At 43.3% G+C, this 17,845-nt stretch overlaps 1 protein-coding gene across 4 annotated transcripts; it reads right to left on the bottom strand.

The window, feature by feature from the left end:
• Nucleotides 1–1,526: 1,526 nt before the first annotated feature.
• Nucleotides 1,527–17,454, bottom strand: CIDEC (cell death inducing DFFA like effector c). 4 transcript variants are annotated; one of them, XM_055342590.1, is made up of 6 exons: nucleotides 17,386–17,454; nucleotides 15,306–15,383; nucleotides 14,192–14,345; nucleotides 7,141–7,299; nucleotides 6,864–7,051; nucleotides 1,527–2,014 (listed from the first exon to the last, which is right to left on the bottom strand). In XM_055342590.1, exons 2-6 carry the CDS (start codon nucleotides 15,356–15,358, stop codon nucleotides 1,852–1,854), a joined length of 717 nt encoding a protein of 238 aa, XP_055198565.1. In that variant the 5' UTR covers nucleotides 15,359–15,383; nucleotides 17,386–17,454; the 3' UTR covers nucleotides 1,527–1,851. The 4 variants fall into 4 exon arrangements, with proteins under 4 accessions (XP_055198565.1, XP_055198566.1, XP_055198567.1 ...); XM_055342591.1 differs by lacking the exon at nucleotides 17,386–17,454 and adding an exon at nucleotides 15,775–15,910; XM_055342592.1 differs by lacking the exon at nucleotides 14,192–14,345.
• Nucleotides 17,455–17,845: the final 391 nt, after the last annotated feature.

Here is a 17,845-nt window from a genome sequence, read left to right as displayed (position 1 = left end):
CGGTTTTATCTTGTTATGGGTTCAGACAGTACTGTGCTTTGTCATAAGGCCCCACAGCATTTTAGAACCACTCTCCTGAAAGGCCTCCTGTGCTTTCATAAGTACCAGCTTGAGCAAAAGTGGAAAGACTAGGGCCTGGGGGCTGGAACACAGTGTGCCTGAACTGCAATAGTCCCCATCTTGGCTGTGGCACTTGGGCCACAGGAGGGGCCATTCCCCCACTTGGACTGGCCTCTGGCTCTCCTGAGGCCCTGTGCTCTCTGGAATCTTTCTTTCATATACCCTAGCCTCATCAAAGGCTGCCCTCTCCTGTTCACTGCCAACAGCTGCTTAGTCTCCAAGTTTCTAGAAGAAAAGAACCTAATTTTCCCTGGGCTGAGAGTGCTCAGTGCCAAGAGACCATGGTCAGTCACTCAAGACTCAGTTGTGAGGGTGCCTGAGTTGGCTCAGGTCATGATCCCAGGGTCCTGGGATCAGAGCCCTGGATTGGGTTTCCTGCGCAGCAGCGAGTCTCCTTCTCCCTCTCCCTCTGCAGCTCATCCCTCTCTCTGTCAAATAAATAAAACTGACTACATTAATGTAAAGAAAAAAAAAAAAGAGGAACAGGTAGGCCGCAGCCTCTGCAAGTGTTGACCAGGAATAGCTTCTATGCTGGTGATTATGCCTCCATGCCGGAAGGCCTACTCCACAGAGCCAGGATAGCACAGCACCAGGCCTCTAGTCATAAATGCAAGAGCAGGAAAACCCAAAATAGAAAGTGTTTCTGCTAGCTCTGCAGCTCTTCCCACACATGGCTGCAGGTTTGGATCAGCTGCCAGCAATAACTTTCCAGACTCTAGCTTTGGTAACACGGGACTTTGTATCTAATAAACCCAAATAGATTTTATATGCAGAGGCAGAAATGACATGTTTTGAATCTGAGAGTCACAGAAAAAAGCAGGGTCCACCTACAAACTCAGCCTTTCATGTTTTTATCTTGTTTGAGTTGCTCTATATTGAAAAATGCCAGCTCACACTGATGAGAAACTAATATTCTTTGAGGCTAAGTAAAAGCTCATTTTGAAATCTGAAGTTGTTATGAAAGATAACAACAAGAAACATGAAAGATAAGTTGTCTAGTAAGCCAGGGAGAGCATTGATGGAGGGTTGTGTTACAGCCTGAGTAGTACTTTCTCTGCTAAATACTTAAAGGGTTGTAATAAAATGTTATGAGAGAAGTGCCTTAGTCCTACCCTGCCATTCAAAGCCCTTCTGATGGTCAGATTTCCTTTAGAAATTGAACTTTATCATATTGATTTACATGGTCTGCTCAAGTCTCTGATTAAGCAGACATTAGTTCTAGAATCAAATATCTTTTTGGTTGGTAGAAATATTTTTGTTGTTGTTGGTAGAAAAAGTCCTGTTTCCTGTAACCCCCACGTTTGGGAAAATGGCTTGACAATAGATTCCTCTCGTCCCTTAGACCTTTCCAACCTTGCAGACAGAACTCCGGACCCTCACCCACAAAAAACACAGGCAAAGATGGATCAGCATAAATAATGTAATGTGAATTCTCTAGTATCATACACAGTTCTTTCAGGAGCGTTAGGGCTGGTTGGCCAGGAGGTGGGGAGCGTGATGAAAGTAGAGCATGTGAAGACAGGAAGCTGAGGGGCAGACTTTCTGACAAGCAATTCTCAGGTTTCTGCCTTTTTCCCCTCGGAAGACTTCATCATTCATGGTCCTAGTTGGGTGAGGAGGGTGTGGCAAGGTAAGAGGCTGTCTAGCTGCCATCTTGTGGATGCTACTAGCTGAGCATAGGGGCCACATTCTAGTCCTTGTCTGGGGGAATGCCTCCAAGGACTCAAGCCTTCACTGCAGCATCTTCAGAGAGGTCGGGATGAGCGATCGGGCCTTGCCCTCAGGGGGCTGCCCTCCCTCTGTGGCATCCAGAAGCTGCTGCATGTAACAGGAGGTGCCGAGCAGCACATGGCCTGTGGTCTTCATGCTGAAGAGGGCCCAACGAAGAACTTCCCTGGGTGGAATAAAAAGGCACTAGAGTCAAAACATGAAGAAAACCCCTCCCTGCTATCCAACCCTCCATGCTACCTCCATAATTTCACAAACCGCAGAGCAATGTGCCAACAGGAATGGATGGTGCCTTCCCTCAGCAAATGCGAAAGATCTATAAGCATTGCCTGCAATCATAATTTAATGGAGATGTCCATTACCTCCTTATTTTCTCATGCAAAATTCAAGCTAATTTCATAAGGCCTTTAATTTTTGTAATACTACTTTGGGCCAGCCACCTTAATCTCAGTACCATGTCTCTGTGCTTTATGACCTCTGTTCTAGAGGCTGAGGCATTTCCAAGTCATGCGTAGTGTAGCTAATTTTCAGAGCACTGGACACATGAAGATCCCCGTGCTTGGTGTTGCAATGTACTGAGAACAGAGCTTAAATCAGAGAGGCCAGAGTTCTTTTTTTTTTTTAATTTTTTTATTTATTTATGATAGTCAGAGAGAGAGAGAGAGAGAGAGAGAGAGAGAGAGAGAGAGAGAGAGAGGCAGAGACACAGGCAGAGGGAGAAGCAGGCTCCATGCACCGGGAGCCCGACGTGGGATTCGATCCCGGGTCTCCAGGATCACGCCCTGGGCCAAAGGCAGGCGCCAAACCGCTGCGCCACCCAGGGATCCCGAGAGGCCAGAGTTCTAATCCAGTCTTACTAGCTGTGTAAAGCTTGGCAAATTATTATAGTTCTGAGCTTCCGCTTTCTCATCTGTAAAATAGGATTATACCATTTTGATCCCTCACAAAGTTATGAGATTGAAATAACATAAAGTCACTTAATTTGGAGCCTAATAGATGAGTAGGACAAAACATTGAAACAAGAGTAGCTGGTTGAATGCTTGACTACTTTAACCAAGTTCTTTTCCAAATATGTTTAAACGAGATAAATGGGGGCACCTGGGTAGCTCAGTGGTTGAGCGTCTGCCTTGGCTCAGGTCATGATCCCAGGTCCTAGGATCCAGTCCTACATCAGGCTCCCTGTAGGGTTCCTGCTTCTCCTTCTGCCTATGTCTCTGCCTATCTTTCTGTGTCTCTCATGAATAAATGAATAAAATCTTAAGAAAAAAAAAAGATAGGGATCCCTGGGTGGCGCAGCGGTTTGGCACCTGCCTTTGGCCCAGGGCGCGATCCTGGAGACCCGGGATCGAATCCCACGTCGGGCTCCTGGTGCATGGAGCCTGTTTCTCCCTCTGCCTATGTCTCTGCCCCCCTCTCTCTCTCTCTCTCTGTGACTATCATAAATAAATAAATAAATAAAAATTAAAAAAAAAAGAAAAGAAAAAAAAGATAAATGAGGGTTACTAGGGGTGTCTAGCCCTAAGGGGAATCAGGGAAGAGAAAGCTAAAGAAAAATAAAGACTTTCTAACTGGTATTAAAATTTTCTTTTTTAAAAAAATATTTTATTTATTTATGAGAGAGAGAGAGACAGAGAGAGAGGCAGAGACATAGGCAGAGGGAGAAGCAGGCCCCCGGCAAGGAGCCCAAAGTAGGACTCGAACCGGGATCTGGGGACCATGCCCTGGGCCGAAGGCAGACACTCAACTGCTGTACCACCCAGGTGTCCTGGTATTAAAACTTGCAAACTATTAACCTTTATCTGATAAATGAACTTATGGTTGAGGTATAGGGAGGCAAAAAGATAATTAGAACTATAAAGATCTACACTTGAAAATTCTTTAAAATGGGGATCCCTGGGTGGTGCAGCGGTTTGGCGCCTGCCTTTGGCCCAGGGCGCGATCCTGGAGACCCGGGATCGAATCCCACATCGGGCTCCCGGTGCATGGAGCCTGCTTCTCCCTCTGCCTGTGTCTCTGCCTCTCTCTCTCTGTGACTATCATAAAAAAATAAAAGTTAAAAAAAAAAGAAAATTCTTTAAAATGTTATTGATTTATTTTTTAAAGATGTATTTATTTATTTTAGGGAGAGAAGGAGTGTGAGTGAGAGAAGGGGCAGAGGGAGAAAGAGAGAGAATCTCCAGCTGACTCCTCACTGAGCCCAGATCCCAATAAGGGAATCGCTTCTCAGCCTTTTGGCTAAGATCAAGTGCAGATCCCAACAAGGGGATCTCACGACCTGAGCTGAAACTAAGAGTCGGATTCAATCAACTGAGCTACCCAAGCGCCCCTTCTTTAAAAATTTAAAGGCTCTACCTGAGAAGTATACCCATTTCTCAAATTACAGAACTAAGGCTTAAAACCAGCTATCGAGCCATAAATAGGAATGAAAGTCTGACACATGCTACAGCGTGGATGAACCTTGAAAACATGCTCGGTGACATAAACCAGTCACAAAAGGACAAGTACTGTATAAGATACCTAGAATAGGCAAATTAACAGAAAGAAAGCAGAACACATGTTACCAGGGACTGAAAGAAGGTAGGGTAGAAAGTTAGTGTTTGGAAAGTTAGTGTTTAATGGGTACAGAGTTTCAGTTTGAGATGATGAAAAAGTTCTAGAAATTGATAGTGGTAACTGTTGCACATTGTGAGAGTACTTAATGGCCACTGAATTACACACTTTAAAATGGTTAAAATGGTAAATTTTAGGGGCGCCTAGTTAAGTGTCTGCCTTCGGCTCAAGTCATGATCTCAGGGTCCTAGGTTGGAGCCCTGCATCAGGCTCCCTGCTCAGTGGAGAGCCTGCTTCTCCCTCTCCCTCTGCTGCTCCCCCTGCTTGTTCGTTCTCTCTCTCTCTCTCTTTCTCTCTCTCCCTCTCTCTCAAATAAATTTTAAAAATATTTAAAAAATGGTTGGGCAGCCCGGGTGGCTCAGCGGTTTAGTGCCGCCTTCAGCCCAGGGCCTGATCCTAGAGACCCGGGATCAAGTCCCACATCGGGCTCCCTGCATGGAGCCTGCTTCTCCCTCTGCCTGGGTCTCTGCCTCTCTCTCTCTCCCCAACCCCTCTTTCTCATGAATAAATAAATAAAATCTTTTAAAAATGGTAAATCTTATGTATGTTTTACTATAACCACAGTAACAGTAATAATAAAACTAGCCGACACCACTAATTCACCACACCTACTCCAGCTTGCTGTTTTTTTGATACCAACATGTCTACTGTGTTTAGGTCTGAGAGTCCTACTTCCCCTTAATGCACTGAGTTTACAGGCTGAAACTTCTTGCTCTAGATTTTGAAATTTGCAAACTACTGGCAGCAAGCCCAGATCAAGATGGGGCAGGATATAGAATAGGACGGACCCCTGGGTGCCTCAGCAGTTAAGCTTCTGCCTTCAGCCCGGGGTGTGATCCTGGAGTCCCGGGATCTAGTCCCACATCGGGCTCCCTGCAGGGAGCCTGCTTCTCCCTCTGCCTGTGTCTCTGCCTCTCTCTCTGTCTCTCATGAATAAATAAATAAAATCTTAAAAAAAAAAAAAAAGAATGTAGACTAGGAAGAACGTGGGAATTCTAGCCACAGAACTAGGTTCAAGTCTGTCATTGAATGTCCTCTCTGGCAAGCAGAACACCTCCGGTCCCTCATCTACAGACTGGATATGCACAGAAGAAATTCAGAAAGGCAAGAAGGTCCGGTGTACTCTAGCTATATATGTTCTGGCAGAAGTGTGGGGATCCTATTTCTCAGGAGGCCTCTAAGAGCAAGGATCAAATGCATCTTCATTCATTCTACAGTTTTTTGAATTACTGCTATGTGCCAGCATTTATCAAGGTACCGGAGGCAATAGAAATTCTTGCCAGCGTGGAGCTCATTCTGACATTTTGTTTATCTCTGAATCTTTAGCTTACATCACAGGGCCAGGCACACTGTGGATGGCTCAAGAGATGCTAAATGAAGCAATTGGGGAGGAGAAGAATCTGTCAGAAGAAACGGGCAAGAGGCCATGGTCTGCTACTCCCTAGCTTTGTGGCTTTGGAATAGTTGGATGCCTCTGCCTCAGTGGCTGCATCCACCTGATAGGGTAAGAATTCACTAGACTGGAGCAGCTGAAATTGGGAAACACCACCACAACAATCCTTGTCTTATGATTTAACATATTCTCATGCTTCCTGTATTACTTGATTTCAGAAGTACAGTAAAAAGTTTAAAAGAATTTCATTAGATAATACAAATGACTATTTTCCATGGACATGCAAATTAATTCCTTCTGTGGAAGGACAATTATTTCATCCCTCCCACCCGCATGGAAAAATCCAATTTTGTGTCTATGAATTTATCTCAACATTCTTTTTTCTTTTAAGTTTTGTTTATTTATGAGAGAGAGAGAGGGAGGGAATAGGGGCAGAAGCAGAAAGAGAGAAAATCCCAAGCAGACTTCCCAGGGGCAGAAGGCAGAACCTGAAATGGGGCTTGATCCCATCATCCTGAGATCATGACCTGAGCCGAAGCCAGGAGTTGGCCACTCAACTGACTAAGCCACCCAGGCACCCCTTATCTCAGCATTCTTGATGGACCTATATATTGGTTAGATTTTGAATTCTCTGAACTGATTTTAACTGCTTGCTGGTTCTCTCCTTAATTAATGAGTTCAATACAATCTTTGACACGTGTTCACTTTTAAAACATTGATTAAAATACTACTTAGGAAAACTTATTATTTTAGGTGAAAAAAAGTAGTTGTTGTAGTGGAAAGTAATTAGAAAATAATGGATCCCTGTTCCACCTGGAAGAGTATGTGTATCCCTTTGACATATGCAAAAGCACTAGTTCAGCCATAACGTTCTAGACAAATGCTAACTGTTATGCTTTGTCAGAATCAACACTAGTCCCAGGTCCTAAGAAGCTGAGGTCCATATGAGCAGAGAGGTGCTCTCTCCTTGCTGAATACCCACCCTATCCCCAGCTAATCCCAATTCACTCACTTCATGATGCGCTTGGCCCCGTAGCAATGCAGGTCATAGGAAAGGGAGTATGTGCCATAAAGAGTGGCCTTCACATTCAGGCAACCAATGAAGTCCTGTGGGTTCATCTTGTATAGGTCAAAGGTTACTTGAGCCACATCAATCTTCTTGGCAGGCTTATGGGAGAGGGACAGTTGGTACCTAGAACCCTGTGTCAAGACAAGCCTATGGTTGGTACCTTCCCAAGGACTTCTCCCAGGCATCCAATGTTCTCCCCATCACACAGGTGGGAACTCACCTTTTCTGGTGGGGGCTGCCATTTCTGCCCCTTCTGGAGGACCATGAACACTGTGTCATCTGCCAGGGCTTGGAAATACTCTTCTGTTTCTACAATTGTACCGTCTTCCTCCAGCACCAGGTAGAAGGGCTTGTCTGCCAGCAGCAGGGTGTCCCGGACCTAGAAATCAGATCAGTGATGCTTCTGCTATCCCCATGTAGCCACAGAGCATGAGGAAGACCCATATTACATCATCTTAACTGCCAGGGAAAGAACAAGTGGTTAAGGATCTATGGGAAATGGGACTGGAACCCAGGCTCTTGCTGTGGGATCGCCACCCAAAGATTCTATATTATGGTCCTACTTGGTACCTAGCTTCATGGTTATGTTGTAGAGCAGTGCTGCCCAATAAAAATATAGTGGGAATCACATATATAATTTTTTATTGTGATATAATTCACATGCTATAAAATTCACCCATTTAAATGATATAATTCAGTGTTTTTTACTACATTCACTAAGTTGTACAACTATCTGATTTCAGAACATTTTCATCATCCCAAAAAAACCCCAGTACCAATTAGCAGTTATTTCCTATCTCCTAACCCATGGCAACCTCTATGTTTGTCTCTATGGATTTGCCTAGTCTAGACATTTCATATAAATGGAATCATACAATATGTGGTCTTTTTAGAATGGCTTCTTTTCCTCAGTATGTTTTCAAGGTTCATCTTTGTTGTAGCATGATTCATTTCTTTTTATGGCTAAATATTCTGCTATATAGATATAATCACATTTTTAATCCATTCATCAGTTGATATAGACACTTGGGTTGTTTCCATTTTTAATATTATGAATATTGCTGATATGAGTATTCATCTACAAGTTTGTGAATAAGTATCTGTTTTCACTTTTCCTGGGTATATCCTAGGGATGAAAATGCTGAGTCACACAATTAACTGTATGTTTAACTTTTTGAGGAACTACAAAACTGTTTTCCAAAGCAGCTGCATCATTTTATAATCACTAACAATGGATGAAGATTCCAATTTCTTTACATCTTCATCAGTACTTATTATTGTCTGTCTTTTATTTTAGACATTATAGTGAGTATGAAATAGTTTTAATTTGAATTTCCTTAAAGACTAATCACATTGAACATTTTTTCATATGTTATTAGCCATTTAAATATTTTCTTTTTAAAAAAGAAAAATAAATAAATATTTTCTTTAGAGAAATGTCCATTCCAATTCTTTACCCATCTTTTTTTTCTTTACCCATCTTTTAAAAGATTTTATTTATTTATTAATTTGACAGAAAGAGCAAAAGCAGTGGGAGCAGCAGAGGGAGAGGGAGAAGCAAGCTCTCTACTGAGCAGGGAGCCCGATGCAGGGCTTGATTTCAGGACCTGAGCTGAAAGCAGATGCTTAGCCAGTTGAGCCATCCAGGCACCCCTCCTTACCCATTTTTAATTGGATTGTCTTTCTTTTTTTTTTAAAGATTTTATTTATTTATTCATGAGAGACACACAGAGAGAGGCAGAGACACAGACAGAGGGAGAAGCAGTCTCCCCATGGGGAGCCCCAATCTCAGGACCCCAGGATCATGACCTGAGCCAAAGACAGATGCTCAACCACTGAGCCACCCAGGTGTTTCTGGAGATAGGGTCTTTAAAGAGGTAATTAAATTAAAATGATATATATTTTTTAATAATTTCTTTTTTTTTAAGATTTTATTTATTTATTCATGAGAGATACAGAGAGAGTGAGAGAGGCAGAGACACAGGCAGAGAGAGAAGCAGGCTCCATGCCGGGAGCCCAAAATGGGACTCTATCCCAGGTCTCCAGGATCACGCCCTGGGCTGAAGGCGGCATTAAACCGCTGAGCCACTCGGGCTACCCTAAAATGATATTATTAAGATGGGCCCTATACCAGTATAACTGGTTTCCTTATACAAAGGGGAGATTAGAACAAAGAAATATACCCAGAAGGAATACCCTGTAAACATGAAGACAACCATCTATAAGTCAAGGAGAGAGGCCTCAGAAGAAACCAAACCTGACAGCACCTTGATCTGACTTCCACCCTCCAGATTTGAGAGAAAATAAATTTCTATTAAGTATCAATCTGTGGTATTTTGTTATAGAAGCCCTAGCAAACTAATAGAGTGAGTCTATCCTTTGTCAATACCACAGAATTGATTACTGTAGCTTGGTAGTAAGTTTTGGAATCAGGAAATGTAAGTCTTCCAACTTTGTCTTTTTCCAAGATTGTGTTAGTTAGTTTTGGTCCATTGTATTTCTATATGAATTTTAGCATCCACTTGTCAATATCTAGGAAAAGAGTAGCTGCAATTTGATGGAGATTGCATTGAATCTGCAGATCAAGCTGGGGAGTATTGCCATCTTAACAACATTAAGTCTTCCAATCCCTGAGCACATTTGTCTATTATTTAGATCTTGTTTAAATCTTCAGTCTAATTTATTTTGCCAATGTTAATTTTCAATCTATAAGTCATATACTCCTGTTAAAGTTATTCTTAAATATTCTATTCTTATTGATGCTATTATGAATGGACTCATTATTTATTTAAAAAAAAATTATGGGCAGGTGACACACCCAGCATGGAACCCAATGTGGGGCCTGAACTCATGACTCTGAGATAAAGATCTGAGCTGAGATCAAGAGTCAGATGCTTACCCAATCGAGCCACTCAAGTGCCCTTCATTTCTTAATTTTATTTTCAGATTATTTATTGCCAGTATATAGAAATACAATTGATTTTTGTATATTGGTCTTACATCCTGCAACCTTATATCATGTAACCTTGCCAAACCCATTTATTAGCTCTAATTGTGTGTCTGTATGTGTGTGTTCTATAGGGTTTTCTGTCTGCAAATAGGAATAGTTCTACCTCTTCCTTTCCAATCAGGATGCCTTTTATTTTATTTTCTTGCCTAATTATCCTAGCTAGCACCTCCAGCACCTTGTTGTATAAAAGTGGCAAGAACAGATATCCTTATCTCATTCCTGATCTTAAGGGGAAAGTTTTCAGAATTTCCCATTAAGTATGTTGTTACCTGTGAGTTTTTCATAGATGCTCTGTATTACACAATTGTAATTTTAAATTTTCTAATAGCCACATGATACTTGTCATATATTTAATTCCATCCAAAATATGATCTCAACATAAAATCAATATAAAAATATGAGATTTTACATTTTTTATTAAGTCTTTAAAATCTTGTAATTTATACTTAAGCACATTTCAGTTTCAACTAGCCTCATTTCAGAGTTCAGTAACCACATGTAACTAGTAACTATTGCATTGGATAGTCCATCTCTAGGTTTAAAAAACCTGGGTTTGAATTCTAGCTCCCTTAAAATATTATTCGGAATTTAGGAAAGTTATTGCATTTATCTGAACTAGTTTCATCATCCAAAAAGTTGAGGCAAGTATAGTCTTAGAGTCCTCACAATGGTTAAAGGCAAATGTGTATGAGATGATGGCCTGAGTTTATTTTATTTATTTATTTTTAAAGATTTTATTCATTTATTCATGAGAGACAGAGAGAGAGAGAGAGAGAGAGAGAGAGAGAGAGAGGCAGAGACACAGGCAGAGGGAGAAGCAGGCTCCCACACAGGGAGCCTGATGTGGGATCTGATCCCAGGACTCCAGGATCATGCTCCATCCAAAGGCAGGCACCAAACCACCGAGCCACCCAGGGATCCCCTACAGCCTGAGTTTAAATCCCAGTGAAGGAACTTGACCTCTGCTTCTAGAAAATGAAAATAGTAGTAACTAGGGATCCCTGGGTGGCGCAGCGGTTTGGCGCCTGCCTTTGGCCCAGGGCGCGATCCTGGAGACCCGGGATCGAATCCCACGTCGGGCTCCCGGTGCATGGAGCCTGCTTCTCCCTCTGCCTGTGTCTCTGCCTCTCTCTCTCTCTCTCTCTGTGACTATCATAAATAAATAAAAAAAAAAAAATTAAAAAAAAAAAAAAAAAAAAGAAAATAGTAGTAACTACCTCAAGGTTATGATTCCAAGAAATACTAGAAGTTATCCATTATATGCATTTACTAAATTTTATACTATATTGATTAAAATGGAAGGAGTTCCATGACCCATTCATGCTAGAGAATGAAATGAAAAGTCAGGTGGCATACTACATAACTGCCCCATTTAAGGAAGTTATATATAAGGATAGACTATTTAGGACATTCACGACCACATCATCTATCTCTTGGGATAGCAGAATTCACACTTTAGTTTTCTGGCTTTCATTTGCTAGAGAACATTTTCTCTGCTTAAAATTCTTCAATAAAGTTCTGGGATCAGCAACACACCATTAGCAGTGAACACACCTAACTCCCAGATCTTAATTTCTGAATACCATTCTCCACTAAAATGAAGCAGATCCCCTTAGGAGAAATGGCCAATTCAGGGCTGGGGCAAGTAAAATACAAAATAAGCTTGCAATACTTCATCATGACTGAAAGTCAGAAAGCACTGAAGAATAATAGGGACTTGAAAAAAGGACACAAGTTGACAGGAGTCCCACTGGCTAAATCTTGGACCAATTTTTTTAAAAAAAGATTGTATTTATTCATTCATGAGAGACACACAGAGAGAGGCACAGACATAAGCAGAAGAGAACCAGGCTCCCTCTGGGGAGCCCAGTGTGGGACTCAATCCCAGGACCCCAGGACCACGACCTGAGCCAAAGGCAGACACTCAACCACTGAGCCACCCAGAAGACCAATCTTGGACCATTTGAGCATCAAAAAATAATCTGTTACCATCCTCATATCCCATGAAAAGAGAAATAGTTTAATCCCTTCTGACACAAGTAAATGAAGAAATTGAAATTTGAGTGCAGAATGAGATATATATTTAATACAAAATACCTCTATAGAAAATAATTGACACAAAGGGAAAAATAATAACTTTACATAGGGAAGCCTGGATATACCTCCTTATTCAGATAATCAAAGTTAGACAGTAATGTGACAAAGTTATTTGCAATTTTGCAGTGACAACCTATTTTTATCATATTCCTGCCAGATATACAGGCTGAATTGAGGACATAAGCCATGCCAAACTGAAGCACAGTAAACAAAACAACAGGCTTATAATATTCAAAACAATCAAGGCTATGAAAGTTAAGGAAAATTGATGAACTGTTCCAGATTGAAGGAGACTAAAGAGACACACAATTAAATAAAATACTCAATCCGGATATTACTGGGATGATTAGTAACATTTGAATGAAGTCTCAGAATTAAACTGTGGTCATGTAAGATTGTATGTTTCCCAGTTTTGATGGTTCTACTTCAATGATATAGGAGAATATTCTTGTTTGTAGAGAAGAGACACTGAAGTATCCAAGAATAAGAAGCATCAGGTTGGCAACTTACTCTCAAAGATTTAAGAAGTGCTGTATTGTTCTTGCAACTTCTGTTAGTTTGAGATTCTTTCAAAATTAATTTTTTTAAAAATCCTCCAAAGACTTACTGTGGTCTTTTAAAATGAAACCCCTCTGTTCTTTACCATGGCCAATCAAGGACTAATAATCTGGTCACTGCCAACCATATCATCTTGCCCTTTTTCCCCTCACTGTCTCTGCTCCTTTCTTTATATATTGCCAAACTTGGAAAAGCAGCAGATAGGTTGATGTCCTCCCTGCTCTATCAGTAAGATTCATTTATTTTTTTTATTTTAAAGATTGTATTTATTTATTCATGAGATACACAGAGAAAGGGAGAGAGAGGCAGAGACACAGGCAGAGGGAGAAGCAGGCTCCATTCAGGGAGCCTGATGTGGGACTCGATCCCAGGACTCCAGGATCACGCCCTGGGCCGCAGGCAGGCGCTAAACTGCTGAGCCACCCAGGGATCCCCAGTAAGATTCATTTCTGACCTGTGTTCCATGTTGGAAAAAAATGGACCCTCACTGTTGTTCCTCTCTGCATCCTTTAGAGTTAGGATTCTAACTCAGTGTCCCCAAACTAAGTGACTAAGAATCTCCTGAAGAACTCACTAAAAATGACAACTCCTGAGCCTCACTCATCACCTAATCAATCCTAGGGAGGGCATTCTGGGAAGTCATGGGCAACAAGTCCACTTTGGTACAGGAGGTGGTCCCCAGACCTCAGGTGAATAACACTAGTAAGTTTAGACTCCAATGTAAAAGAGAATTTTTGATTCAGGACATAAGAAATTGGTGTGTCATTGCCACAAGTCTCACAGGAGAGGGAAAATTGACTCCCATGAAGAACAATAGACCTAATTCACAGAAGCAAGGGAGGGACTTTGGACTCAGGTCAGCTATGATTTCTATATGTTAAACTCTAGACTCTAGTGATCAGAAGCCTAATCCAAATGTATGATCTGTGCCAGGCAACTGGGTTTGTATAGGAGCAGGGCTCCCCTCACATGGAGCTGATAAGCTAATAGGGCAGTGAAGCACAAGATTAATAAAGAACCAGATTAGATGAGGCTGTAGAAGAGGCAGTGGGAGAGAGGGAACATAGAAATAGGGAAGGGTGTTACTCTTGCCTGCTCTTATTACTGTCCACAGAGCTGTGTGTCTTTGGTTTCCTGCTCTGGAAGCTTGAAATAGTTTGAAGAGAGTCTTCCATAGCTATTCACTAAGCTTTCCATGGAAGGCCAGTGTAGGAGACAGATTGAAGACCTGCCCTGGCTAAAGGGAGGAGATGGGAAATAGAATCTCTAAGATTTTGCCTATTTCTGCAACTTCCAGGCATGTGTACAATGGAAAAGGGAACTTATAGGTCCTTCCAATAAGAAAAATATACTCTGAAAATACCACGGACCTACTATTAGCATAGGGTGGCAATATACTGCCTTCCGCCTGTCACTAATCCATTAGACAGCACTATAGCAGGCACTACTGACCTATTAGAGCTGGCATCAGAAAGGAAATCTTTTCACCATCTAACCCATGAGCTGCATCCCAGCTGAACTCCCAGCTCACGACCCAGAGGACAGAAGCAGCTCTCAGCCACAGTCCCAGTGGTTGGGCTGTGTTGAGGGCAGCCCCTTCCCTCACCTTGTTCAGGAGGTCCTTGAGACTGTGTGCGATGATGCCCTTCCGCACACTCCGGTCAGCAGTGCTTACTCTACAGGGCCGGGCCTTGGGGGCCTCCAGGCTGGACTTCGATGATAGCTGCTGGGTCACCACTGAGGTGCTCACTGCCACATGCCTGGAGACAACTTGGAGCATTAGAATGAGCTGTCTGCTGCCTCTGAGCCATTGCTCCACAGCAGGAACCTAAGTCCCATCCCCCAGAGGTGGAGCTCATCATATTTCTCCTCTACCACCCACCAAGCCTGCTCTAATCTTTCTAGTCTTACTCAAAGGCCTGCCGGATCACTACATCTCACATTTTAGTGACATATATGTCCTCTGGGGATCTGATTCCGATTCTGTAGGTCTCAGTGGAGTCTGGGATTCTATATGTCTAATAAGTTTCCAAGTGGCATTGATGCTGCTCGATGACACTGACCATGATGAGTAGCAAGGTGATTGGAGACCCATCCCACATTTCCCCAATACCACTTTCCCCTCTTGGTCTCTCTCTTCCCACCTGTAAAATGAAATGAAGTGGTGAAGTGGCCTGGGTTTTTGTCAGACTCAAGCCTGAATCCTGGCTCCATTACTCATTTGCTAGGTGATTGAGAATACCCACTCTGTGCTTCAGTACCCCCATCTATTATTATACGTAAAATTGGGTATAATAATCTCTACTTCCCAAAGTCGTGATCAGGTTTAAATGAGATCAAGAATGGGGGCACCTGGGTGGCTCAGTTGGTTAAGTGTCTGACTCCTGATTTCAGCTCAGGTCATGATCTCAGGGTCCTGAGACTGAGCCCTGCTTTGGGCTCTATGCTGAGCATGGAGCCTGCTTAAGATTCTCTCTCTCTCTCTCTATCTCTGTGTATGTGTGTGTGTGTGTGTGTGTGCGCGCCCCCACCCCAGCTCAAGTGCTCCACTCTTTCTAATTTAAAAAAAAGAAAAAGCAAAATATTAGGTCCCACTCCAGACCTACTAAATATACATCTGCATTTAATAAGATGCCCAGGTGACTTATGAGCCTGTTGAAATTTGAGAAGGTCTGCCTTAGAGGTAGCTCCCTTTTGCTTTTACCCTTGGTTCTCCTCACCTGGACAAGGACTTGGGGTAGAGAAGGCTGAGGGACTTCATGGCATATTCCATCCTTGTCACCTGGATAATGTTGGACCTGGGAAGGAAGCAGAAAAGCTAGTTAGGGTAGGAACAGAAGGCTCCCTCTCACTCACCTTTTGACAGAGTGTAACCCCACCCCCATCCAGCTAACCTACACTCTGGTTTCTCCTCTCAACTCCCACACACACCTTTCCAGCCCTTCTCTTATCCAATCCCACACACGCCAACTGGGACCAAGCTGGAGACCCCCTGGAGACCCAGGCTCAACCTACTTGGCAGCTGCTCCTCCCTCCCTAGGACTACTCACTCCATGTTTCTCTGACTCTGGCTCTGGTCACACTGATCAGGGATTCCCAGTTGGGGCTGAAGAGGCCCTGCCTGGTTGATTCCTATCCCTGGGGCCAGAGTCTACTTCACGCTGGCAGGAGGTGAGTCATATCACCTACCTTTTCTGGAGACTGTTTCCTCATCTACAGCCCAGAGACCTCACAGGCCAGGCTCACACAGGCCAGGCAGCTCAGTCCAAGCAGGCTCTCTCCTGTGTCCTTGAGCAATCTGAACCCTTTCTGAGACTTCCCACTGGCCAGAGGGAATTTCTGTGATGACGGATGTTGGAGATGTTCTATATCATTTCTCCCCAGTACCAGAACTCCTAACTTCATGTGGCTACTGAGGACTTGAAATGTGGCTAGTACAATTGAGGAGCTGGATTTTTAACTTTGTTTAATGTTAACTAATTTAAATCAAAATAGCCACTGTGGCTCCTGGCTACTGACAACCATCCTGAACATAGAGATCTAGCTGATAACCCTCAGCTCACCTGCCAGCTTTCTCTTCAACCTCTCTACTTCAGCTGTTGCATGCTCCAAGTCTTTTTTTTTTTTAAGATTTTATTTATTCATGAGAGACACAGAGAGAGAGAGGCAGAGACATAGGCAGAGGGAGAAGCAGGCTCCCCATAAGAGCCCAGGACCCCTTGATCACAACCTGAGCCAAAGGCAGATGCTCAACCAGTGAACCACCCAGGTGCCCTTGCATGTTCTGAGTCTTTGGAAAGACAGTTCCTCCACCTGCAGTGTCCTTCTCCAGCCTAGGGCTAAACAAATGCAGCCTTGAAGACTCAATCTCACTACTTTCCACTCTTTGGAAAGCTTTTTTATTTTTTTAAAATTTTGTTTATTTATTCATGAGAGACCCACACACACACAGAGGCAGAGACACAGGAAGAGGGAGAAGCAGGCTCCGTGCAGGGAGCCCAATGCCGGACTTGATCCCGGGACCCCAGGATCACGCCTTGAGCCAAAGGCAGACGCCCACCCAGGCGTCCCTACATACGTAAAATAAAAAAAAAAAAAGGCTTGGGATACCTGGGTGGCTCAGCGATTGGGTTGGGCGGCTGCCTTTGGCTCAAGGCATGATCACAGGATCCCAGAGATTGAGTCCCTCATCAGGCTCCCTGCATGCTTTTCCCTCTTCCTGTGTCTCTGTGTCTCTTAAGAATAAATAAATGAAATCTTAAAAAAAAATAAATTATGTATGTATGTATGAATGTATTTTCTGATAAGAAAAGTTTTATATGAACAACACAGACTGGACAAGAATGCTATAAATGAGAAAAGCACAGACCCTGGAAAGCCTTCTTAGGTGGTGCATACAGTTCCCCCTTCCTCTTGCTCTTCCTACTTCCAAGCCAAGTGTGCCTCAGTGTCTGTTTCTGCCTTAGCCCCACCAATCCTTGGATGCCTTGCCCTGAAATGTTCTTTGTATTCCCGGGGCAGAGAGGACCTGGCACAGGGCAAGGGGCTCAAAGAGTGGTCATGGAATGAGGAGCCCTCTCCTCAGGCAGGTAAAATCCCTCTTTCCTTCTAACAACTTAGGGGGATTTCCTAGGCCCGCCCATCTGTGAACTCCCCCAGTTAGCACTACCCATGTCTGTTGTTTCAGCCTCCCTCCTTAACTCTCCATCTGAAGCAAAACTGCAAAGCCCTCCTCACCTGCTCACCAGGAGCTTCTCACCTGCTCTCCAGGAGTTTCCTCCCCAAGTCCCAAACACTTACCGCCCCCTCACAGCCTCCAGTAAGATATTGCCCAGCACAGCACAGCCCTTGCTCCATTTTATTTCCAGCTCCCAGAGAAGCCCCTCCCCTGGCCTTCAGTTCCAGCTGGGGGAAAGAGCATGGGGAGTAAGTGTGCAGCTCTCACCCTTGGGACTTCAGGACAGCCTAACATCCAGAAAAGGCTCAAAAGGAGGGAAAAAGGCAAGTTTCAAAAGCTCTGGGACAGGGTATGGCTCAGGATGTGATATCAGGCACAGAGTGCACAGAATATAGGGGCATGTGAGTTGTGGTCCCAACTCTACTCAAGTTCACTGTTTGAGTGTAGACAAGCTATCTCTGGGAACCCGTTTCTCTCCCCTGTACAACAGCAATACAATAATGATTCCTGTGTTAAAGAATTGTGGTGAGGATTTGTGATAATAAAAGTAAAAAGCTGGGATCCCTGGGTGGCGCAGTGGTT

This window comes from Nyctereutes procyonoides, unplaced genomic scaffold (assembly GCF_905146905.1).
Source record: "Nyctereutes procyonoides isolate TBG_1078 unplaced genomic scaffold, NYPRO_anot_genome, whole genome shotgun sequence".
NCBI classification, from domain to species: domain Eukaryota; kingdom Metazoa; phylum Chordata; class Mammalia; order Carnivora; family Canidae; genus Nyctereutes; species Nyctereutes procyonoides.
This window is presented reverse-complemented; position numbering and strand designations above follow the sequence as displayed.